The sequence below is a fragment of the Melitaea cinxia genome, chromosome 12 (genome assembly GCF_905220565.1).
Source record: "Melitaea cinxia chromosome 12, ilMelCinx1.1, whole genome shotgun sequence".
In the NCBI taxonomy this organism is placed as follows: Eukaryota; Metazoa; Arthropoda; class Insecta; order Lepidoptera; family Nymphalidae; genus Melitaea; species Melitaea cinxia.
The window spans coordinates 16,854,035-16,881,180 of NC_059405.1; the positions used below are offsets into that span (position 1 = coordinate 16,854,035).

At 35.3% G+C, this 27,146-nt stretch overlaps 1 protein-coding gene and 1 long non-coding RNA gene across 2 annotated transcripts in view; both read left to right on the forward strand.

Moving 5' to 3' along the window:
* The window catches only part of LOC123658298 (syntaxin-binding protein 5), a 99,058-nt gene that overhangs the window by 25,442 nt on the left and 46,470 nt on the right, over positions 1-27,146 (forward strand). Inside the window, exon 5 of the mRNA XM_045593736.1 lies at positions 4,490-4,624. Within this exon, the coding sequence (XP_045449692.1) occupies positions 4,490-4,624 (135 nt within the window). The remainder of the gene's footprint in view (positions 1-4,489; positions 4,625-27,146) is intronic.
* LOC123658381 lies at positions 5,886-25,368 on the forward strand. The gene is made up of 3 exons (XR_006743865.1): positions 5,886-5,896; positions 16,149-16,153; positions 25,267-25,368. It is a non-coding gene; the product is annotated as an uncharacterized LOC123658381 (long non-coding RNA).

Sequence of the window (27,146 nt, forward strand, 5' to 3'; positions counted from 1 at the left end):
AACGCTCACCTTCACTGCTCGAGTTATCCGCCATAATATGTAACAATTAATTCGTATGCACAAATTAATTATCGAATGAGTCTAGGTTAAGCTACTAGCAGGATACAACAAATGTATCGTGCCAAGCCAGAGCCAAGACTGCCTTAGCCGAGGTGACACCGTTCGTTTTATACACGTCAGAACAATTCGAGTAATATAATAAATGAGGGTAGGTGACTATCGAACGTTACATGTGCTAGGTGGCGCGATCGTTACATCTGTTGTTTATAAATTCCTTTCTAATTGCGTATGACAGCGCTAGTATTGACATATACAAAACCCGGTCTCACTATAAACAAAATACATACATAGGTGAAAATAAACAAAATATTTTTTGGAGACCGTTACACGTAGAGACGCGTGGGTAGATCAAAAATAATATCAACTAATCAACTTAAAAATATCTGTAAACAACAATAGTTTATACGAGATTATTTTTGCTTATCTTCTAATAGATTCCGAGGGTGATGTAATCGGGGCTGTTTCAGATCCGCTCTCAGTTGATTAGGGTGAAAGCCTCTGAAGCCGATCGGCAGTTCTGGAACATTCCGTCTTTGTATCAAAGCCTTTTGTCGGACGCTTTTTGATTAACATTACAATTGTAATTCACTTACACACGAGTGTATTCTAATTGGTGTGTAGATTGTTTATTAATTAATCCCGCTCTCGAAACTTTTAAACCGTATTTCGTGATTGTTTGACGCTGTTTAAACAAAAACTTTTTGCTTCGACGTTTGAAATTGAATTTTAATTTTTGTTCTTGTTCGTTTCGTTTAAATCTGTCTGAATCAGTCGCTTTGTTTATCTATTGTATGTGTTAATTTGTTTTTGTTTTTAATATCATACAGTAGTTTTTCTTTTTAACCGACTTCAAAAAAGGGGGAGGTTCCTTAATTCGACCGATTATATATATAGAGATACCTTCGAAAACCGTAGTGACGACTAGTGCGTTTGTTAATTTTTTTTCGTCTATTTACTTTGTATTACTTGTCAATGTAATTGAAGTCGATTTTTTTCGTTTGCTAGCAAACACAATTATACAACATTTTACAAGTATTTATCACCTAAGTGAGATTTTTAAATTCTCTTGTACAAGTTTCAGTTTTATTTCGTAAATCTTTTAGTTTTTCTTATAAACAATACATTTTTAATGTTAGTACTAAATTATGAAGTAAATTTAACTGTCAATATATATCAAGAACAGGTGAAAAATTGATAGCGGTTTTATTAACAGCTCCTGAATATTAAAAATTAAAAGAATAACTGAAAAAATAAATTAGAATCTATAGTAAGTATGACCTAGGCAAAAACCTTTCAATGTCATCAATCATTCAAAATCTGTTCATCTAGTACGTGTACATTGTAACTTCACGTTTTTTTATGACTATACTACTTCTTATATTTTAAAGTTAAATTTACACCAAAGATTCAGTCAGTCAGTTCAGCCAACTGCAGTCCACTGCTAGACATAGGCCTTCCCAAGTTCGCGCCAAAGATTCATCTATTATTAATTGCGTAGAAATGTCTCGTATATTTCAATAAATGACAAGAAGCAATAATTGTCTATTTATCGCTACTCAGTCGCTATTCGGATTGAAACATTCCTGTCGATATGTCGAATTGACATTGAAACAGAACCTGCCCTCGCTTGAAATAGGTCGGAATACCCTTAATATTATTACTATCGTTATTTTTTTGTTTCGCCGAGGAACCCTCCCCCGCCGCGACACAATATTGTTAGCCTAATGGGACTATTGTGTTCCAACGGGGAGTAAGAACTGTTGTTTTTTTTTTCTTTAAAGCTGCACAATGCTGCACATCTCTGTAGAGATCTCTCAGTAATTACTTTATAAAATGGGTTAAGCGTACAATGGTTTTTGGGTGTCTTTACTTACTTTTGTAATGCAATAGACGCATCTGGAACAACAAGGTTCTATTAGATATTTGAATGTAATAAAAATTTCATCTTGAACTTTTCAATGTAACTTTGTTATATATAAAAAAATTAATAGATAAAGCTTATTACTCGGTGCAGGATTACATAGTTGATAAAGATGTGTGGACTTAGTGACGCTGTATTTTATGCACATGTTACTAATTTTGTACTAAAACACAGTTCATATATTATTTTTAAAAGAGTAACTGCGGAGTTTCTTGCCGATTCTTCTCTGCAGAATCTACATTCCGAATCGGCAGTAGCTTTACTTCTACAAATATAATAATTAATTTTTAAAGTTTTAATTTGTTAAATGACGATTCGAAAGTGCTCTTGGGGCCTATTTGAATAAAGCTCTTTTTGATTTTGATTTTGATTGACGTACGGTACTAGGGTACAGTAAGAAATACAGCCCGACTGGGGAAGTACCGTACAGGTGATCACAGCTAAATAACATTTCATTAACGTTGTGTTTCATCTACACGATACAAAATAAAAAGCATTTCGCAACGTTATTATGATTAGTTGTGGTTGCCTAAGACTGGGTGAGCAGTGAACGAACACTTAGATATATTCCCTAGTGAGGGTAGGGCACAGCAGGAAATTTACTACTCGGTAGTACCTCGACCTCACAGAAGATCACAGCTAAATAATACTGCTTTTAAGCTGTGTTGTGTTCCTGTGGTGAGTAAGGTGACCAGAACTCTTGTGTCTGTTTATGTATGTTTATATTTTTAATGATAAATATATGAATTATTTGCTCATGGATATACCATTTCTTCCCTTTTTTCTTCTTTATCCGAATTTTACTAATACTCGATTTTGCACACCTACAAACGTCTGCTCTTGTACGTCCTAAGGTTGGCTGGTAGAGAATGCTTTTAGCATTAAGCCCGCCTTTTGTACAATTCTTTAATGTATTGTGCAATAAAGTATAAATAAATAAATAAACAAACTCCTTGGGGATATTGAGGGTAGAGTCGACAAAACGCTTGCGATGCTTCTGATGTTTCATGCGTCTATAAGCTACAGTAATTACTTACCATCGGGTGATTCGTACGCTTGTTTGCCGAGCTACTTGATAAAAAAAAAATTACACTTCGTAACTTTCGTTCACCAGGCGATCCCTAAAAAAATGTGTTTAGAAATTGGTGTATTGTGTTTCTATTTCATTACGTTCAAAGTGAAAGATATTCTTTTTATTCTCGACAAACGAAATGTGACCTGGGAACAATGACGACGTCAAGATAAAACAAAATCAAGTTTAAGGGAATGAAAATGGTATTTCAATTTACTTATTCAAATCAAAGGGTAACGTTACCTTTGTTGTTTGAAATAATTTTAAATTGTCCTTTTGCCTTATAATTTGACTAGCCTGCTGGCGCAGGTTACAGTGATCTTGCTCTGCTCCGGGGGTATCGGTTTCGATTACCACCCCGAGTCTGGGTGTAATATATATTTATTTACATATGTAGTATTTATATGTATGTATATAGAAAAAAAAGTAGCTATACCAGTCGGCTGTTACCTATAACACAAGCATTAAGTTGCTTACTTGTTGTAGATATTTATATTTATATATATATTATATACAACATTCGGAATCGGTGAAATTTATAGCTATAACTGTATAATATATATTCATCTCATATAACCATCATATATCATTCGGTTTTCACCTATGGAACTGTTTATTTATTATGTATACTAGTATTATAAAGTTTTTTTATATATATTATAACACACACACACACACACACATACACACACGGTCGTCTATTCCTATGGTAAGCTACTTAATGCTTGTGTTAGAGATTTCTATAGTACACGCTAGGTGGCTCTGTTGTTCGACAAAAACGTTGCACACCTTCGTGACTCTAATATTATTATTATTGCGTTTCATCCGTAAACATTTTAGCCTCATGCGCCTAAAGAAATTTATCAGGAAACTAAATCAATAATTTTGTAATACTGTAGTTCCAAATATATCGTATCCTAGCACTAACCCGATCTCGCTTATATTTCATTATAGAGAATGAACACTTGTAGCAGGTGAGCGACAAATATAAACAGTACGATGGGACGCGACGCGATTCGAAAATATCAAAAAAGATGATATTTAAAAATATATTTATGTCTATACCAGTATAACGTCATTTTTAGCATCACTGCTGCTACTATTTCACACGATTTTTCTTCCAATAGTTTTTCATGCCAAATGTCTTTCGTTTTTAAATTTCCTACGATGTTACATACACATCACGTAAATAAATAGTATTACGTCGCACTGTGCCGCGTCTAGTCATGTCAATTAGCTTCTAGTCGTGTCAAGTCGTGTCTAGTCGTGTCGAGTTGTGTCCAGTCGATTCGAGCCGCGTCGTATCGCATCCCGGCGTTTTACATAATTTTTCGTCGCTCACCTACGCCTAAACGTAATGATCCTCTCCTGTAAACTAGCTATGTGTTTGTTGTTCCATTGTTGTACTGTTGTTTAATTTGTTGAATTGTTGCCAGGATAACCTGCCTGCACTTGCCTCTGCAGTCGAAATGGATCCACGTGGGAACAGAGCGCGGGAACGTGCACGTGGTCAACATAGAGACGTTTGCCCTCAGTGGCTACGTCATCAACTGGAACAAGGCCATCGAAGTGTGAGTCGATTTATTTATAATAGTTAATATTAACGAGTAAATAGGTCACCTGGAAACATCACCTGGTACTGGACTTGATTGCCATTAGATTCAAGGGTTTCGGGAAGTTCTAGCGAGAATAAAATCCTTAAAAAAATAATTAATTAATAATTCATTCACTAACGCAAAAGTAGCAAGAATTACAATGAATAAAAAAAATATTAAAATGATTATAGACATAATTTGTGGACGAAGGAAGATCACTCGGCATAATCTGTCAAATGAGAAAATGACCCTGTTCAGAGCTGTTCAAACGTACCCTTCTATATCTTCTGATTCATAAATTAGTTATTAATTTTGTATATTGAATGTCTTAACCTCATCAACTCATATTAAGGCCTGGAATTTCAATTGAAGGGACCATTACATAATTCACTATCAAACGACGGTATCAATTTTATATTTATTTCGTTTCGTTACAGTCAAACAATATGTGTTCGTTAAATTATACGCTATAGAGAGAATGATATTACCAAAATAAACACATTGTTTGAATTCATAACGTTCATAATAGTCATAGAAAATACAATAACTAAAATCATTTCTAATTTTAACGTACAAGTAATTGTATGAATCATTTTTATAAAAAAAATTCACAGATTAAATTTGTAAGCGTATTAACTTCGAATTCAATAAAAAACGACTCGAGGTTTTACTCGAATGTTTTTATTGTGTACGAACTTTGGAGTAAATAGCCTACGTAATACTCTTTATTGTATCTCCTAATTTACAATCAACTAGCGAACCGCCTCGGCTTCGCACGAGTGCAATGCTGATACTAAATAATATAAAATAAAAAAATATATATATAATATATGTGCAAAAAAATGTGTTTATTTACGACATCACATTGGAAACCTCTAAAACTATCTGTTTCTCTACTATATTATGCATGTATTATACATATAAACCGTCCTCTAGAATCACTCTATTTACTAAAGAAAACCGCATCAATATTCGTTGCGTAGTTTTAAAGATCTAAGCATACAGACAGCGGCTACTGTGTAGTGATGTCTATCACTACACAGTATAAAACAAACTCGCTTCCTTTTGTCTGTTCATTAATTTAATAAAATTACACGTAATACATTAAAGAAAGATCTGTCTCTAATTGCATCATCATATAATCTCACGAATATAAAAATAGTAGGTTGAACAATATTCAGACTTGATTAAGTAAATAATAAAAATTATAATCATGGTCATAATTCACATAAATTAAAAACCTACAACGTTTGAATTAAATCCCAAAAATGCTTTTATGTATAATTTGTACATATTATTTTATATATAAAGAAATTACCTTTCTTTAAACATTTAATCTCCTGAAGCAAATGTGAAATGACACTGTTATATGGCACGGCAAGATGGTCGACTTATGAAAAAAAATGGCGGCTGATGCTATTTATTCGCAAATACGGAAATATAAACGCTCTACATTCAATGGCCCCCAGAAGGATTTCCTCGGAGGTCCAGAAAGACATACAATCGTATTGTTTTCTAATGTTTACGCGAATTTTACTCATTTAATGAAACAACTTTTTTCGGATTTTATCGCGGTTTATTATTATCTTTTGATTCCCGACGTTTCGGATACTTTACAGCAACCATGGTCACGGGAGGACTGAGGTGTCAGACGTCCCAACGTTACAAAGTTATTCGAAACTACCCGACATACATCAATATCTTATATAGTCCTATCTACGCAGAATGTGCTAATTGAGTCTTTAATCTGTGGTGAATTATGCTTGGTTTTTGATTTAATTATATTAATAATGGGGTCCCAAGCAGGCGGTAATTGCCAGCCATCTTCTCTATTGAAATTTGGATGTTTTTTAATTTCAATAGCCTCACGGATCATCCTTGGTAGGAATCGGTGTTCTTTTGCGAGGATCTGTGGTTTATCGAATCTAATATAATGGCTAGCTGTGTCTAGACTGTGTTCACAGATTGCGGACTTAGTATAGCGACGATGTTTTAAGTCTGCTATATGTTCCTTAACGCGAGTTTTGATCGATCGTTTTGTTTGTCCTATATAAGAGAGACCACAGTCACAATCAAGTTTGTATACTCCTGCATCTTGTAAGGGTATATGACACATTCTGCGTAGATAGGACTATATAAGATATTGATGTATGTCGGGTAGTTTCGAATAACTTTGTAACGTTGGGACGTCTGACACCTCAGTCCCCCCGTGACCATGGTTGCTGTAAAGTATCCGAAACGTCGGGAATCAAAAGTTAATAATAAACCGCGATAAAATCCGAAAAAAGTTGTTTCATTAAATAAGACATACAATCCACTAGCAGAAACGCACAGACTACAACAAACATCTATATGGGCAATACGAATGTCTGTCGTGAGCGGGGATCGAACCCTCGACCGCCAGTGTAACAGCCAGTGCTGTGATCGCTGCGCCAACGCGTCTTCAAAAGAAAGTGATAATTGAAAAGAGTGAACATTAAACATCGTTTCGTTCTTTTCAAAGCAACGCATTATCTTAAAGATTTATTTTATATGTATATAAATACAATAGATAATAAGTATATATAATAAGCTAAAATTGACCAATTGAAATAAATAATATATGGAAACGTGCTTGAGTTCGTAGTTGTCGTGGTCAAACTATACATTTCGATTGAACACAATGTAATTGTTACTCTACACTCGAATTAATTATTTTTATTTGTTTACAAATAATGTACTTGTGAGTATGCAATGTAAATGTTTGCTTTAAATATGTAACGAATGAGACTGACATCTACGATACAGGCTATGCCTAGTTTAGATATCGTGATGTAAAATAAAGGAATGTTATTGTAAATGTATTAAGCTGTGTAATAAATAAATAAATAAATAAATAAAAATCCTTTCAGTCCTGCTAGACACGGCGTCGTCGGGATTGTTCAGAGGTGAGCCGGACAGTCCCCATGGAGAAGAAGTCTGGCCTTTTCGCCGAGGCCAGCCTGTCGCTGGAGGGATCCTGTTACCTACAGATCCGGGACCCTCCAATTAAAGCCGCTGAAGGCTTCCGCAAGGGTTTGCTCGGTATTGCACCCTCAAGTGCTGAAGCCGACATACGGTCTAGGACTGCCTACCCGGGCATCCTGGATCACCCGTAAATGGGTTCCCCTGCGATACCAAAAAAAAAGCCAACGTATACACACAATTTCTAAATGGAAATTGTTAACTTAATGACCTTAACAAGTAGAAAAAATATTACAACAAGTAAATACGACCACACAACTGTACTTAACAAAACCCATTAGTCTATCATACTGTCTATTAATACAATTCTAGTAACACATAAAAATGCAAATTTCATAACTTAGCCATTTGATACTCATCAGTAAAACAATGAACGATGGATATTAAATAAACACGCAAACAGTTTTTTATCAGACTCAACGCTTTAATTAGGAAGTGCCAGGAATTATTTTAATTATGAAAAGGCGATATAATAAACGTTGAAATGGAATGATAATGCAAATAACCCCAACGACCTCCCCCCTCATTAAGGCCAATGTAAATAATGAAATTCGGCGCGTCGGATGTGCATACAAATCATTAGTAGACCCCGGTGAGCTTTCAAGTCCGTTTCTACAAAATTTTCTCCTGTACAAACAGGGAAGGAAAACGAATTATACGTAGCTGTTGAGTTTCTTGCCGGTTCTTTTCAGCAGAATCAATATTAAACCCTACATTAACTATATTTAATTAATAATGACATGAAATTAACTTTGTTTAAAACACACACACATATATATATATATATATATTTTTTTTTATTTTTTTTTTTTATTTATTTTGTTTCAGACATAAGTAGTCCATATCTTAATGTTAGTATTACAAAAACAACTTATATCTAATGTTAGTAAATCAATATAAATATGAATAAAAGTAAATAAAGATATCAAACAACAAATAAAATCAATACAAATCCATAACAAGCAAAAGTAAAAAAGTAAAAGTAAAAGTAATAGCTATCTGGACCCTCGTCAGTCAGAATGTAGCCGTATCCAGTGGCGCAGTATTGCTGAGTCCCAGCGGTCCGCCAGTGCACTCAGAATGCCGTTCGAGCTGGTTCGTAGCCTCCGGAGCATGGATGCACACCTCTTACGAATAATAGCCTTAAAGCTATCAACATTAAAGTTTAAAATTTATCAACAGTAAACATTTCGGAGGCACTGCAGTAACGCGGCAACTCGAGCAGCACTCTGAATGCATTGTTGTACTGGACTCTCAGGGCGTTGTACGCACGCTGCGTATACCTGACCCAAAGGCTGCAGGTGTAGAAGGATTGGCAATATGCCTTAAACAGAGTTATATATTGGCCACAGCATCTGTTGCAGATAATTGTTGCAGCGCTAGTGTGTTGGTAGGATCCCACATCGTCGTTGATGGCTATAGAACCCTACAACAGACAAAACACTTCTTACAGACACATAACTAACACAATAATGATATTACAAAATAATTACAAATAAAAATGAAAATAATTGTTTTTGCTCGCGAAACGAGATTTAAAAAAAAACTTAAATTACATCGACAAGTAATGTAACGTAAGTACACGAAAAATTAGTCAAGTAAATAGGCATTATGAGATGTAACTCGAAAAGTACTTGTCAGATCTCAATTAAAATGGGCTATGAGGTTGGGCTCAGCAGGAAATTTCCTGCTCAAAATATGGAGCATCCCGACTGAGGTAGTACTTCGACCTTACAGAAGAACATAGCTAAATAATGCTGTTTTAAAGCTGTGTTGTGTTCCTGTTTGTGAATAAGGTGACCAGAGCTCCTGGGGCATATTGAAGGTACGGTCAGCAACACGCTTGCATCGCTTCTGGTGTTGCAGGCCTACGGTAATATCTTGCCATCAGATGAGCCGTACGCTTGTTTGCCGTCCCAGTTGTATAAAAGAAAACTTGACAAGTCTCTATAACGTTGCAAGACTTAAGTGACGCTAGATTCTCCCGTAAAACATTAACAAAGAAAATTTAATTCTCAAACATAATCAAGGGCCACAATTTAATTGCAACGAAATTTCAATCTCCAAAACCTTGTTTATTCGCTTTACTGGATAATCGGGGAATCTGAGCTGCTAACCGGTTGCTGGAGCACAAAAGCCGGTTAACCGGCGACAGAATCAATTAACGGCAGCATTCATGTCGTCTTGCCGGCGTTGCCCGGACAGTTACGGTTACACGCGACCTCTGATAATAGATTTAATTTTAGAATCACTAAAGAAATTGTTTAACGTGAAATTTTCATCTGAGATAACAGAAGGCGGGACAAAGGATCGTTTATTTTTCCGGATATTTTACATCCGGATAAAATACCGGATATCCGGATAGATTAAATGTTGCTTCAGAACTTTTGAATGGGTGGACCGATTTCGATAAAAAAAAATTAATCGAAAGGCGGTGCGTGTCATTTGGTCCAATTTAAATATATTACATTATTTGAGATCTAACAATTACTTTTCGAGTTATATCTAATAACTTTTTACTGGGTGTACCGATTTTAATGATTTTTAATTTAATCGAAAGCCAATGTTTATCATGTGGTCACATTGACTATTTTTTCGTCTACCTACGTTGTATTACTTGTCGATGTAATTGAAGTCGGTTTTTTTCGTTTGCGAGCAAATACAATTATATAAATCTTATTTTATATTAATTTAAAATATTTTTGTTATAAATATATATAATACTAGCTGACCCCGCAAACGTTGTTTTGCCATACATGTTATTAACCCCCTTAATCCCCCCCTCCCTATAACTTAGGGGGATGAAAAATAGACGTTGTTCGGTTCTCAGATCTACCCGATATGCACACAAATTTTCATGAGAGTCGGTCAAGCCGTTCAGGAGGAGTTTAACTACGAACACTGCGACACGAGAATTTTATATATTAGATGTAATTTATATAATTCCTAACTTATACTATTTATATCAATAAATGTAATTTTTACCAACAGACAAAACACTCGCTAGCTTATCAGATGTTCCAAATAACCTACTTTTATGACCATACTAGTATTCTAAATTATTGTTTATCTGGATCGTGTGGGTCTAGTTGATTAAACTTATGTGATTTACTTAACAAGAACAATAACATTTCAAGAACTCTTCCAACTGGATTATTTTCCAACGTGATTTCATCCGTGTTATTTTTATAAATAATAATAAGGGCATGTTTCACCAGTTTCTGGTAAATTCTATCAGGCTCATATGCTTACGCTTATGCTTCAGCCTGTAATATCCCACTGCTGGGCATAGGCCTTTTTCCCCATGTAGGAGAAGGATCAGAGCTTAATCCACCACGCTGCTCCAATGCGGGTTGGCAGGTATATTCCCTGCTATGAGTAATAATCGCTATCAAAAGTACATAATAGCAACCGGGACCGGTGGCTTAACGTGCTCTTCGAGGTAAAGCGGGGTGACCCACAAGGACTGCACAAACACCCAGACTACGGCAAACATCTGTATGGCCAATACTAATGTTTGTCATGTGCGCGGATCGAACCCGCAACCGCCAGCGCAACAGCCACAAACTAGTGCTGTGACCGTTGCACCAACGTGTCATCAGGTTACGAATAGAAATTTCTGAAAGAGTAAATAGAGGGGAGATACAAAATACATCATATAACTATCTATTGGATACCGCTATACGTCAGAAAACTTTATCAGCAAGAATTGAAACAGGATTATAGAAAAGCAATTAATGCAAGAACATAGCTTTGAAAGACTTTTTAGTCTCAAGTAGCGTCGTGTTCTTGTGGTGATTACGGTGGTCTAAGCTCCTGTGGAGGGTTAGGGGTAAGGTCGACAACACGCTCGTAATGTTTCTGGTGTTGCAGGCGTCTATAAGCTACGGTAATGGTTAGGTTAGTTATATAAAAAAAAATGGTTGTAAAGTTGACTTACGGACGATAGTTTTACGTAATAACGTCCTAAAGAAACATTGATGAAACATTGCATACTTTTATGAATTGTATTGAATTATTATCAGTGTATTATTTCGAACTGCCAGCTCTGACGTCACGCGAGAAGAGATAAATGTGTCACAAGCCAACGCTTGGGCCGGTCGTGCCTCTCTATCTCTTGTTCCGCGCTCTGGCTTGCACGCTCAGGCTCAAGGGGAACGTGACACTTTTTCTTGCGTGCAGCCGGTGTTCATGTCAAAAAAAAAAACTTAATCAATATATTGTCTCTTAAATCTACGAAACTGAAATATTAATATATATTAATGTATGACGCATTAAAAATAACCTTTAAAAGGTAAATTAATTAATGTCATTGAAGTATATAATATATAATTGTTCAACAATTATTACCTAAAAAGGAACATTTCGCATTGTACTCGGTCAGGAAGGCTTTCATTAAAAGTAGGCTCAACTTTATCTTTACATTTTTATGGCGAAGTTACGATGGGTTCTCACTGCCCTTGTATTCTTACGTATTTTATAAAGGGCGGAAAAATGGCTTTTAGCTTTTTAAGAGAATATTTCGAATTACTTTTTATTAAAATTTGTTGAATATTTTTTTATTAATAAAAGACGATGGTGCTAAAATTATATTTTAATTTACAAATTGAAGTTCTATGTACAAACTGTACGCGTTACTTTGTTTACGTTTACATGGTTCATCTTTAATCCGTCTTCTAAATTTTACTAAATTTTAGAATAAAAACTATCCAGCGTTCTAGTTCGTAATGTGGACTCAAATCACACTAACTTTCGTTCAAGAATGGTCTGTAGCTTCGAAGTGACGCATATGCAAGATGCGGAAAGACAGACAAATAGTCAAAAACTACATTTTTTTGGCTTCAATATTATGTATTAGTTATGTGACCGCCTTCGCACTTTACTTAGAATATTAAGTTGTAATTGTAATTTTAAATTTGCAATAAACTATTAAATAAATATATCTAATACTAGCGAGCTCTGTCTGTCCATATTGTTTTACACGATAAGTAATCAGCAACTTATTATATACTAACTCCTTCTCCGAAACACGCTGCATCTTACGGTATAAATATTATTCCGATCGGTTCAGTAGTTTTCGCAGTATAACCGAAGAAAAAACCGGCTCTACATTGATTGGTATAAATAAATAGATACAGAGATGACTTAATAATTTATTTTCAATATACAGTATAAACGTTATAATTGTGTTTGCAGGCACACGAAGAAAAACCGACTTCAATTATATCGACAAGTAATACAACGTAGGTAGACAAAAAAATAGTCAAGTAAATACGCATTATCAAAGATTACTCCACAGATACATGATAAACATCAGCTTTCGATTAAATTAAAAATCAATAAAATCGGTATACTCAGTAAAAAGTTATGCGGATTTTCGAAGGTTTCCCTCGATTACTCTGGGGTCCCATCATCAGATCCTGGTTTCTTTAGCATAGTACCAAACTAGGGATGTCTTCTTTCCAACAAAAAAAAAAGAATTATCAAAATCGGTTCATAAACAATGGAGCTATCCCCGAATACACATAAATATATATATTTATATACATATATATACGGTCGAATTGAGTAACCCCTCATTTTGTTAAAGTCGGTTAAAAACTAATATGATTGTCGACTAACGACTGGTTTCAATAATCTCTAGTTTTGCCCACTAGCGATAGAACTTTGACACAATTTGTATGGAACTTACGTCAAAATTCTATCTTAATAAGCAAATCCAGAGAGTATAAAAACTGACTGTAAGTGAATAGTTACTTATCGAACTCCCTGTGTAAGATAACCCACAGAAGTGTGTAAAAAATGTCTATACTTATACCCCATTTAACACATATCTTTAGAAAATAAACACAGCGCGAGCGTCTATCGAAGTCGTAAAAAAGAAATTTATTGGCCGTTATTTTTATTATTTAAAAGGCCAAGTGAAGCCTGTCTATATGTGTAGACATATATTACTCTCAACCTCACACTCACTCTTGTGTCTATATGTATAGACATATATTACACGGTTATGTCCTGTATTTACTTAAGAAAAAAAATCTCAGTATTTAGAATATAGAAGTATTGAGACAATTTTTTTTTTTTTTTTTTGTTTAAATCTGACTGAAGTAACTGGCTTTTAACTAAAGCATATGTCTAAATTTATGATTGACAAATTATAAAAGCCTTATACTAAAGCCCCATTACGGTGTTACATTAAAAAAAGTAACTGTTTAAGTTATTTGCCACTTCTTTCCATTAGAGTCATATAAAATCCAGTTGTCTAATCAATCAATCCATCTATGTCTTTTAGTGTTCCGTGGCATTCTCCTGGTGGAAATTATTATAAAATTGGTCCACCAAAACAGTTTTTGGTTTCATCCGTTACAAATATAAAGAAATTCAAATCTTTTAATAATATTAATATAAATTTAAGTAGGCCTACGTGAGCACGTTTGTATTGTCACTTAAAGTCTGTCGTGTCAGCTTTATGGGAAGCTTCTTCAGAGACTGAATTTAGCGGACGGAGGAGTATGAAATTTTATACACTTATAGTTTATATAGAGGAGTGTTAATTTTTTAATTTGTGCATAAAAAACACATCAAATCAATAAAAAAAAACATTACACACACTACCATATGTATGTGACACACACTGCATATACATGTATACTCTTTTGTTTATTGTCATAGAAATACAGTCTTTGACAACAGAACCATAATAATGATCAAACTTATAAATTTAAATTAATTATGGTCGAATTTCGACCACTGGACATCCGCTGGTAATATCTGAATATAGAAGAAAACTAAGTAATTTTATTGCCAAATAATAATTAAATATGATTACAATTTCTTGCTAAATGAAGAGTCATTTCACTTAATATTTATTTAAATAAATATATTATACTTAATGTAAAACTACCTTAACCAGTATGTATGGCGCGAACTTGGGGAATCCCGGGTTCAGCAGTGAACTGCGATAGGCTGAAGGCATGTAATGATGAATGTAAAACTACCACCGCTTTCGAATGTAGACTTGACTGAAAAGAATCTACAAGAATTTCAACAATTTCCTCTTTTTTAAAATATGTATCGTGAATAAGGCTAACAAATTTAACTGCATGTGAAAAGTAGCTTCAAACCAGTAACCTTCAACCTATAAACAATTAATCTGATAACGCAGACAGTGACACCCTGAAGACGTCTATCACGCATATTGTGTTACTCCCACCCTTATTAGATGACCGTGAGTTAGACCGGCATTAGTAGCGCTAACTGCACCATACCTCAGTGTCGCCTCGTTAACCGTGGCAGGACACAGCAGGAAATATCCTGCTCAAAATCTCGAGCAGCCCGACTGGGGATGTACCTCGACCTTACAGAAGATCACAGCTAAATAGCATTGCTTGAAAGCAGTGTTTCCTGTTGGTGAGAAAGGTGATCAGAGCTCCTGGTGATTTTTTTTTAATCAAAATATTAAAAAAATAACAAAACTGATATATATATTTGCATAAAATATAACTTGATAAAAATATCTTAATTCACATCCCTAACATTTTAACCTACTTTTGTCTTTTATTACATATATACGTTGTCTGTCCGTCTATACCCAAAAACATAAACGTGCAATCTCCACAACGCGATCGGACCCACGATACGAGTATAGGTGTGCTTAACACGGGCTCGTGATCAACGTTTTGTGAGATATTTTACAGCGGAAGACCCTCGTAAATATCGGGATGGCGATGAGAAATCTCCCCCTGGAATATGAATCGATTTCGAAATGTTCTGTTGTGGAATGTGACTGGGAATTCACAATTATTTTAATTTATAATATTAGGTATACAAGGTAAAAGTAACAAGTCCATAAATAATCAATCTAAAATATATTCTCTTTTAACACAAGATATAATTACATTTTGATAATATTCTAACAACTAGGTCAAATATTGAAATTCATACTCCAAACAAGGCTATTTAATACTTTTTAATCCCAAAATTCAGAACGATTCCCTTTGGAGGAGGTATAAAAGTCAAACTGATTACTTACTGTAATTAATTAAAGCGTTGCTCGATTTTATTCATTATTTTTTTTACGAGTAGAAAATATTTTAAAGATTACCCTGTAGATATTTCAAAGTCTTTAAATTGTTAATTTCAGACGCCGCGTTGGCGTAACGGCCACAGCACTGGTCTTTGCCGGTTGCGCTGGCGGTTGCGGGTTCGATCCCCGCACATGTACAAACATTTATATTGGCCATACAGATGTTTGCCGTGGTGTGGGTGTTTGTGCAGTTTTGTAGGTCTTCCCACCGTGCCTCGAAGAGCACATCAAGCCGTCGGTCCCGGTTGTTACCATGTACACCTGATAACATTCGTTACTCATAGTTGGGAATATATCCACCAACCCGCATTGGAACAGCGTGGTGGATTAAGCTCTGATCCTTTCCCTACATGGGGAAAGAGGCCTATGCCCAGCAGTGAGATGTTACAGGCTATAATGGCTGTAATAAAGTAGGAGTGTACCTAGAAATAAAAGTAGGTCAAAGATTTGTATTAGATGTATATATGTGCTTGACCTACAAAAACCTAGCATTTTAATATTTAAATTTAACGTAGTTCAAAGTCTAGCTCCAGGGACGAAGAAAGGTTCTGCATGTTCTCCTTTACAACATAAATTTACACAAAATACTTCGTTCTACAATTTGGCAATACAATTTGCTTATCAATAAATCGAATCCCAAGCGGATAAGAGATCAAACTAGACTTTATTTTGTTCGATCCTATATTTTTATTTGTTACGTGCTTACGTCTTTCATTGTTTTTTTTTTTGATTTCGCTCACGATTGCTACCTTTTCTTATAAAGGCCGTGTTTCATCGGTTGTGGATAACGCTATTTGACGGTTAGCGGTATCCGATAGATAAAAAATTATTATAGATTATTCCTTTATACTATCAAATTCCATTATATTTGTGGCATATTTTTTTACCGCTCTTAATTCAGACAAAACACCAACGGCTTTACGAGTTCGATGCCCACATACATTCATTCCATACAAACATTCGATTTACAAATATTTCTTTCAGGTTTGAATTTCTGTCCTTATGGGTCTCCCCACCGTGCCTCGGAGAGCACGATAAGCCGTCGGTCCCGGTTGTTATCATGTACACCTGATAGCGATCGTTACTCATAGTAAAGCACTTATTCACCAACCCGCAGTGAAGCAGCGTGGTGGATTAAGCACCAAACCTTCTCTTACATAGAGAAAGGGCCTATGCTCAGAATTGGGGTGTTAAAGTCTATTCGTAACTTATTTGCTGGATAAACTTAACCCACAACCGGTGTGGTTAGAAACTGTTCCTAAGCCTATATATTACTATATAATGTTCTGCTTTATATGAACCAATAAATGTTTTGAATTATCTGTTTCTTATACTTAGAAAAGTTTGGCTCAGAAATTACCGAATGATCCGAATGAATAAAAACAGACGATATAAAAATAATTATTAAACTGTGCTTATAAAACCTTTTTTTTAAAGTTAAAATGAAACTTTTAATAAAACCTAAAAAGTAACGACCTCTTTGCCGCTAAAAAAATTTATTTTCAAGAAGCTGGCTGTTTTGTATTTTGAGAGATTTGAGTATAGCAGCCATTTTTATAAAAGTTTTCTTTTAAAGTATCACATTACATATTCCCATGTATTTGTTATTCTAAACAACAAAAACACTTCGACACAGTTTATTTATATTGCCTTTGTTTCAAGTTCTTGTTTAGTTTTAGTTAGTGTAGTAGTTTCAAGTTTTTGTTTTTTAGCTGTACTTGGATGTGCTGATGTAACCAGAAAGAGGATATTTTTGGTCAATTTAAAATTTTATCAAATGTTTGTATAGTGACGGCAGAACTCATTGCAGTTTCAGAGGCTTTAAAATATCTCAGTACACTGAATAACCAAAATATTGTCATTTTCACGGATAGTAAAAGTAGTTTACAACATTTGGCTCGATGCGCCTCTGGATATAGCAGAGGTGTATCGATAGCCTACACAATCGCAAATATTTTAAACGAACTTCGGATTAGGAATATAAATGTGAAGCTGCAGTGGGTTCCATCGCATATAGGTCTTAGTGGTAACGAGAAAGCTGACTGTCTAGCAAAGATAGCTGATATAAATGAAGGATTGGAACTTCATATTTTACCTACTTTTTCAGAAAGTTTGACCAAATTTAAAATTGATTGTCATCAAAAATTTAAAGAATATTTTGACCAAAGAAGTAAAGAAAAGGATATATGGTACAAAATTATTCAAATGAGTCCCCTCGTTTACCTTGGTTTATAAAAGCAAGAATTGGTAGGAAGTACATCACTACAGCATTCAAATTACGTTCAGGCCATTTTGCATCCAAAAAGTTTGTCTTTTTAATGAAAAAAGCTGAATCCCCTTACACATGCGTCCTTCTAGATGATGTACACCACATACTAAGTGAATGTGATAAATACGAAACGGAGAGAGAATCATTGATGAAACGATTTAGTATAAATAAATTTGATATGGGTACTTTTTTTTCTGTGTTAACAGAACCTTTGTCTGATGCAGCAAATTTGTTAGTTAATATAGTCTTACATCAACAATGATTCTTTCTCCATTTCTTAGACATAGTGAGAATTAGGGTATGATGGGGCTGGCGTGTCTATGTAGACAAAAGTCCCTAAAAAAAATAAAGAATTAAAAATAAAAAATGTTCTTGTTGTGAGTTTGACACGTGATTGGCGCAGAGTTCCCAGCGGTACTTTATGTACTCAGCTTTATGTAGGTACTCATCCGCCAAAGCTAGCTAGTTAGCCGGATTTCCGTTATCATACATGTGGATATTTAGACATCTTTAAAGGATACTACGCCAACTAGAACTTTTGTAGTTATACAGAGAGGCAAAATGTTGATAATTGATCATGCTATATTAAAAAAGCGATGTGACAAAATTTACACATCAATTAGTCCATAACAACACAGGCATATAAAATTAAGTCAGTACCTGGTAGAGTAGTAGTAGTCAGTACCACTCCTGGTTTTTCCCTTATAAAAACTAAGTACGAGTTAACTGACGAAAGCGATTACCGTAGCCACCAGACACGTAACACCAGAAGCACAGTAAGCGTGTTGCCGAACCTAACCAACCCAACCCCCCTCCCTCACCTAGAAGCTCTGGTTACCTTACTCACCACAGAAAGCACAGAAAGACGACACTTTTTGAGAGCAGTATTATTTAGCTGTGATCTCTTGCAAGGTCGAGATACTTGCCTACTCCACTTATCATTACTATTTTTTCATGATGCCCTACTTCAGTTAAACCTAAGATTCTTTTGGCATAGTATTTGTTGAAGAGACATTCGTGTTTGTAAGTGTGCATTTTAAATGTTCATTGAGACGCAAACATGCAAACACGCAAACTATTAAACAAAAGTGGCGCGGACTGACAAGCACTTTAACTGTAAATAGACGTTAATATTCCGAAAATTAACAATTTTCTGGCCAATTTCCTTAATATTCCACTCCCGTGAACATTTCACAAAGTATTACCAAACTTTTTTATAAAAAGATGAAATGAAATGGTTAATATCGTTCTTAAGTTATGGCGTGACCGAGGGAAATGGGATCTTTTTATATAGATTTCCAACTAAAGTCTTTAATTCAGACATGCAATGACTTTGCAACTTTCCAGTAATTATATCTTCATTTGAAACGACGATTAAACTATGAAGAATGTTTCCGATATTCAGCAAGTTTCTTCTTGTTTAGTTTTTAGTCTAAAGTTCCAGCCACCTTCTCGTTACTTATTTCTTTTAGCGCTCGTGTTAGCACTATTTCTATTTACGAAACATTAAGACATTTATAAAAAATATCTTTTCCTCATCATTATCATCATTACAGCCTATACAGTCCACTGCTGGACATAGGCCTCCACAAGTTAACGCCAAAAATAACTTGAACTCATGTGTTTTGCCCATAGTCACCACGCTGGGCAGGCGGGTTGGTGACCACAGGGCTGGCTTTGTCGCACCGAAGACGCTGCTGTCCGTCTTCGGCCTGTGTATTTCAAAGCCAGCAGTTGGATGGTTATCCCGCCACCAGTCGGCTTTTTAAGTTCCAAGGTGGTAGCGGAACTGTGTTATCCCTCAGTCGCCTCTTACGACACCCACGGGAAGAGAGGGGGTGGCTATATTCTTTAGTACCGTAGCCATACAGTACATATTTTTTCCTCGCTATTTCATAAATTTTATTGAAACATTTATTTGTTAAATTTAGAGAGCGTGCTTTTGTATTTCACTTTTATATTATACGTTTATAAAATCCGCTAAAACATCATAATAGTTTAAAATTATAATTATAAAAGATAATTTAGAATTTTGAATACATAAAGCGTACGTGAGCTTAAAGCGTTGAAAGCGCTTTGTAAGAATAACATTTTTAAACTAATACTATGTGCCTATTAGCTTTAAAAGCGCTCGAAATTATTATTATTTGCGGCCTCGGGGTACGTACCACATAAATTGTTTCGTGCAAAACTTGCAAAACGGTTATCGTTTGAACGAAAAATAGTCTAAAAGTACGTTCCTCGTTTGAGTCAAACGTACACTACGTTACTGAGGGCAAAACTTTCTCAATAGTATTGCAACAATGTGTTTATAAAATCATGCTTTTCGAGGCGTTATTATGAATAACTTTATGGTGTATAGGCTTCGGGAGGGTGTAAGGTCTTATATATCATACAACTTAAAATAACTTTTAGAGTGAACAATTTTTAATCATACGATCATAAATAAAAATTAAAATTCGAAATTAATCATTTCAAAGAGATAAAACTAGTACTATATATAAAAAAATACCGAAAATATCGATCTCTTGATCAGGACATAGTGGAAAAGTGGTCTGTTTCGAAAAACATGTATACCCGCCAACGCACTCTGAAGCTGCTTGTTAGATCTAGTCACAACTCTTGAACATATTACAATATCCGTAAACATCTAAAAACAATTACTTGCACGTTATAATGAAACAACTTTTTTGGGGTTTCATCGCGGTTTATTAAGGTTTTAGATGCCCGACGTTTCGGATACTTAACAGCAACCACGGTCACGGGAGGACTTGTCTGAATAATCCACAATAAAATCCGAAAAAATTGTAATGAGTGAACTTTTGTGAAAACATTATAAAACGATACACTTGCACGTGTTGCACGTTGCAAATTTATTTATTTATACTTTATTGTACACCACAACTACATTTTAAACAATAAACACATTTAAAAAATATTTACAGGCTGTGAAGTACAATGGGCGGACTTATTGCTATTTAGCCTTTTCTTCCAGACAACCCAAATAATAATTTATCATGAGCAATAAACGAAATAAATTAATAATTAATAAATAGAAAGCAGACAAAACAAATACTAGAGGCTATATCAAAAATGGCGAACATCAAAAGCGTCGCGTCCACGAGTACGTCCATCTGTCACCGCCACCGAATTACGTTCCAATCTGTCACGACTGCGAAACAATTTTAAATATTGATAACTGTCTAAATTAAACGTCAACATAGTTGTCGACACGTAGTTAACACGTGACAGGTGACAGGTGACACGTGATCTATGACACATAAACTAATGTATTCACTTTGTGCTGTTCAATAAAAGTAAATTTTATTGTTTAACAGCTTAAACAGGAATGTTACATCTACAGAAGATCAAAAATAATACTACGCTTCGCTTCAGCCTGTAATATCCCACTACTGGGCGTAGGCCTCTTTCCCCATGTAAGAGAAGGATCAGAGCTTAATCCACCACGCTGCTCCAATGCGGGTTGGCAGATTAAAAAAATAATACTACTTATTAATAATTTTTGAAGTAAAACTTGTTTAAGCACGTTCGACTTGCTGAGTATGCTGGTGAATTTGTGACGAGAGCGTTACGAAAAGTGTGATCAGTTGACGCGAACGGAGCAAGAGAGGTGCGAGCACACATTTTTTTCTCTCTTTCTCTCATAGTAGCCAATTATATTTCGTATGTCTAAGATACAGTGCAGGTCTATTGTGCGGCAGTTTTACTTCAGTCGTGTGGTCTAAAGCACACTCGTTTTTTAATGTTGTGTTTCAATCTCGGCTAAGGTAATCAGAATATCAGAAAAAGGCTAATGTACCTACTTCGTGTTAATCGACTTTAAAAAAAGGGGAAGGTACAATTCGACTGTTTTTTTTTTTAAATTAGAGCCGGTTGCATGGTCATCAGGTGTTTAGATATTTTTCGAGTCACCACGACATCTATCTTGTGCACTAGGTAGATTTAAGTCGTTCAGTTGGTTAACTAATCGATTCAGACTATAAAATCCCACTTTTGGGCATAGGCCTCTTCATGTAGGATTGGAGCTTAATCCACCACGCTGCTCCACTGCGGGTAGGCGGATATATTTCCTACTATGAGTAACCGCAAGACGCACCACTACATCAGAGCGGTTGGTAAATTATATGTACTTACTATTTATGCATATACAAGCTGGTGCTCGCGATTGTTGCGTTTCTTTTGTATTGGCAAACAAATTTTAATCCCCTATTTCAATCCCTTCAAGCCTTTTTTTCGTGATAAAATATATCCTATGTCGTTTCCCGAGATTGACTATATATCTGTAACAAATTTTATCAAAATCCGTTCATCGGTTTATGTATGAAAGCAATATAAACAGAAAGAGTTACTTTCGCATTTATAAGTATGGATTAATGTATGGGAAAATGTTAAGCTTACACTAAAGTTTAATTTATTCGGGATTCTTCATTTAAATCACTGAGGTAGGGCACAGCAGGAATTTCCTGCTCAAAATATGGAGCAGCCCGACTGGGGTAGTACCTCGACCTTACAGAAGATCACAGCTAAATAATACTGTTTTTAAGCAGTATTGTGTTCCTGTTGGTGAGTAAGGTGAGCTCCTGGGGGGATTGGGGATTGGGTCGGCAACGCGCTAGCGATGCTTCTGGTGTTGCAGGCGTCTATAAGCTACGGTAATCGCTTACCATCAGGTGAGCCATACGCTTGTTTGCCGACCTAGTGACATAAAAAAAATCCTTTAAAAATTAACAATAATAAGTCCTACAATTAAAAATGCAGTCGAATTTATTTTTACATGGAGAAACGTTATTAAAATTGACACTGCAATAGTCGCACGAACTCCACAAAGCTCGTTCAAAAGCTCGTGTCTATCGACGCTGACTAATGAAGTCAATTAAAATTTTGAAATTTTCCGCAACTTCACTTTTGATCATTCACGATCTCAGTTCGAACTGATCGAGTATATTTGACAATTGTCGCTACTCGATATAAGTGTAAAAGTGACAAAACACTAGAAAAATAAGGTCTGCACCGTTTATTTATATTTATATTTATATGTGGAGGAGCGCCGAGCGAATTCTCAGGTCCCTCAACGCGATGTATTTTTTTAAACGACTTCCAAAAAAGGAGGAGGTTCTCAATTCGACTGTATCTTTTTTATGTATGTTACATCAGAACTTTTGACCGGGATGACCGATTTCGACATTTTTTTTTTTTTTTTAATCGAAAGGTGGTGTGTGCCAATTGGTCCTATTTAAATTTATTTGAAATCTAACAACTACTTTTCGAGTTAGATCTAATAATGCGTTTTTACTTGACGTTTTGTTCGTCGACCTACGTTGTATTATACCGCATAACTTTCTACTGAATGTACCGATTTTGATAATTCTTTTTTTGTTGAAAAGGGGATATCCCTAGTTTGGTACCATGATAAGGGAACCAGGATTTTTTATCTGATACACTTCGGAGAGTGTGCGCAAGAACTCCATGACCTGATTCCCCCCTCCCCCTTCCATCATCGTACAACCAGACGCTCTGCGTTACGTCACCCTTATATGGTTGACATTCCCCCTATACGCACTAAGCGATTCGCTAGTACATTCTTGATCCGTACGGCCAAAGAATGGAACTCTCTACCAGCGTCTGTGTTTCCCGAAAGCTATGACCTGGGGATCTTTAAGTCGCGAGTGAATAGGTTACTTCTAGGTAAGCGTACTCCATCTTAGACCGCATTTTCACTTATCATCAGGTGAAATAGCGGTCAAACGCCAGCCTATCTATGTATAAAAAAAAAAGGATCTGATGATGGGATCCCAGAGAAATCGAGGGAAACTCTCGAAAATCCGCAATAACTTTTTACAGGGTGTACCGATTTTGATAATTTTTAATTTAATCGAAAGCTGGTGTTTATCATGTGGTCACTTATAAATTATATCGAGATCTGATAACTGCTTTTAGAGTAATCTTTGATAACGCGTAGTTACTTGACTATTTTTTCGTCGATCTACGTTGTATAACTCTTCGATGTAATTGAAGTCGGTTTTTTTTTAGAATTATTAATACTCGTACATACTTAGGTACTTTAAGATTGACTTTCTTTAATTTTTTTTTTTTTTTTTTTTACTTTTTAAAGGCAACTCAGGTTCTTTTGTCGGGGTTACTTTTTTTATTTTTAAATTAATTTTTCATAACTAAAATTCGGTAATTTTGCGAAGCTCGATATCTCGACATTATCTACGAATGCCTTGTTTACGAGATTTTTGTATATCATATTATATTTAACTGTTAATAATACAGTCAATAACTTATTCAAATAATTTAAATATATATATAAACGAAAAAAAAACATTATAATTTAAAAAATTATGTCCAATCATTAATATTTCGTCAATACAACTCGCTTAGAAACATCTTTTGAATCGACAACTAAGAAATTTATTTGAAGCAACATTTCCTTTGATACTTTGAGAAATACGCCTTACAAAACCTTTTCATTAACAATGATACAAAGTTTACCGTTACTTAACATCAAGTGAATAACTTAAATAATTCCAAAAGCCGGCCGTTTGATATTTTTATTTCTGTACCGATCGATTTTCCCCGGGGCATTACGAAATTCTATCCAATCTAAGAAGAATCACTTTCGATAAATTGGACGGATAGGCAAAACCTAAAGGACGGGCCTGTCTGAAGGTTGAAGGGTATTAGGGCTGTCGGTTGTGCAAAGGCTAAGCCTTTCTTAGCGACCTCGTATACAGAGCTACGAGGTATGTAAGGATTACCTGTTACCTACTAGAGGTTTTATTGTATTTTATTTTGTAACTACTTATTGTTTTTTTGGATTTAGTTTATATGTACATATACAACTAGATTGAAAACCTTATACCTGGTCTTTACGCAAGAGGAGAAGAGGTTGCTGACTGACCAGGGATACGGATCCGGGGAGGGATCGCGCGTCTTAACCATCCACGAGGCGCAGGGCCAGACCTACGAGGACGTCATAGTCCTCCAGACGAAGACGAGGAGGCTCAGGATCCACGACAGCGTTTCGCACGCTGTAGTCGCGGTGACTAGACACACCAACATCTGTGTCTATTACACCGACGACAGGGACGACGCAATTGGTCGCTTTGTGGCGAGGGCAGTGGAGACCACGGACAAGGAAATACTCGAGCACAGTCTCAAGATGGCGATTCATCATAGAGACGCCGCCGTCACTGAGAGTGTGCTCGATATGTTGAAAATTTTTGGCGTGTGAAGAAATTTGTTTCAGTAAATAAATAGGGTGTACATAAACATATAAAGTTAGTGTTAAATTAAATAGTATTAATTACATATTACAAAACGTGTGCAAAATAATTATACATGTGTACCAAATTAATTAGGATAAATTATATAATATTGACTAAAAAAAAAAAAAAAAAAAAACTTACTAACAGTAACCTAGGCTAAGTGTATATTGTAAGTAGGCCAGCAGGCCATAAGTGTATATATAAGGTAACTAGGACATAAGTGTACATATACGGTAACTAGTATATAAGTGTAAATATAAACTTAGATAATAAAACTGACAGTAGGAATACAAAAAATATATAATATATAGTAATTAATATATATAGAAGTAAATTTAGTATAACTTTAAATTTTTGGTCGGTGGACTCACGTAGGATTAGAGATACTAAGTCTAGTTTAATTAGTCCTCTAAGTTGCATGTGTAAGTACCAAGTTATCGAAACTAACAAACTAATATTGGAATAATAAAAGCACGGGCATTATGAGCTCGTGGATATATATTGTTATAAAAAATAAAAAAAAAAAAAAAACTAGATTGAAAAACAAGAGCACGACTCACCTGATAGTAAGCGATTACCATAGCCATAGCGACTCTGCAACACCAGAAGCATTGCAAGAGCGTTGCTGATCCTATCCCCAATTCCCCCCAGGAGCTCTGTTCACCTTACTCACCAACAGGAATAAAACACTGCTTGATATTTAGCTGTGGTCTTCTGTAAGGTTGAGGTACTACCCCAGTCGGGCTGCTCCATATTTTTAGCAGGAAATTTCTTGCTGTGCCCTACATCAGTTAGGAGCGAAATCATCGAGTTAAGTGATTAAATTTTAACTAGTTATGGTTTTATTGGTTTCGTTTGCGAAACAAATTGTCACTTTTACAAGCATTCATAACTATATTAATAAATTGAAACGTTCATAAAATTTGTTAACATTTTTTATTATTTGCATCACCAAATTAGTTTCCCATATACTCATCAGAACTGACTAATAATTTTGACATCCTATTGTTCTGACATATGGTAAAAATATCAAAAAACCAGAATATATTCGTATATCTTCAAGTAGGTTTGATACAGGAAATAGTTGTCGAGTTCAGTTAGCTACTGTATGATGTAAATGTTTATAATATTATATACATGATAGCCTTCGTGTTCGACCTTATTTTATTCAACTTACAAAAAAATTATATTCCAATTTTCAAATGCTATTTTTTTTTTTACAAAAACCTTGTTTCATTAATAATATTATAAAAACAACACACAAAAAAATCAATGAGCTTTAGACCACACGACTGAAGTAAAACTTTTTTAGTTGCTCTTACAGTAATATACGAAACGTAACTCTCTCTCTTTCTATCTTCACTAACTTATATCTCCCTCTCAACTTCCATTCGCCTCGCCCGATCACACTTTTCGTAATGCTCTCGTCACACATTCACCAGCTTACTCCCATTTAAAACATTTCCAAAGTACAGGCCAACCCGCTATTTTCACAATACACAATATTGTACGAATATTACTACCGGGTATTAACCCGGTGTACCCACGTAATACCTACGTGACCAGCTGTAACTAAGTCAGCGCCTAACCCAGATAAAATAACTGTGAGGCGGGCCGCGTCCTACAGATAAGCCCGCGCTAACAGCTAACCAAAAGTATCATTACTGCTGATATACGGTCATACCTAACCTATGAATGTATCCCACATGACTGCGTGGCCGTGGGTTAGTTCCCTTTAGGCAATCGATTAATTACAGCCTGTCTGTGGTGCATTGGCATTGTTGACGATATTAAAATTAATCTGTCAAAGTAAATTACGTCCAGACGGGATGGTTGGCGCGAGCTTGG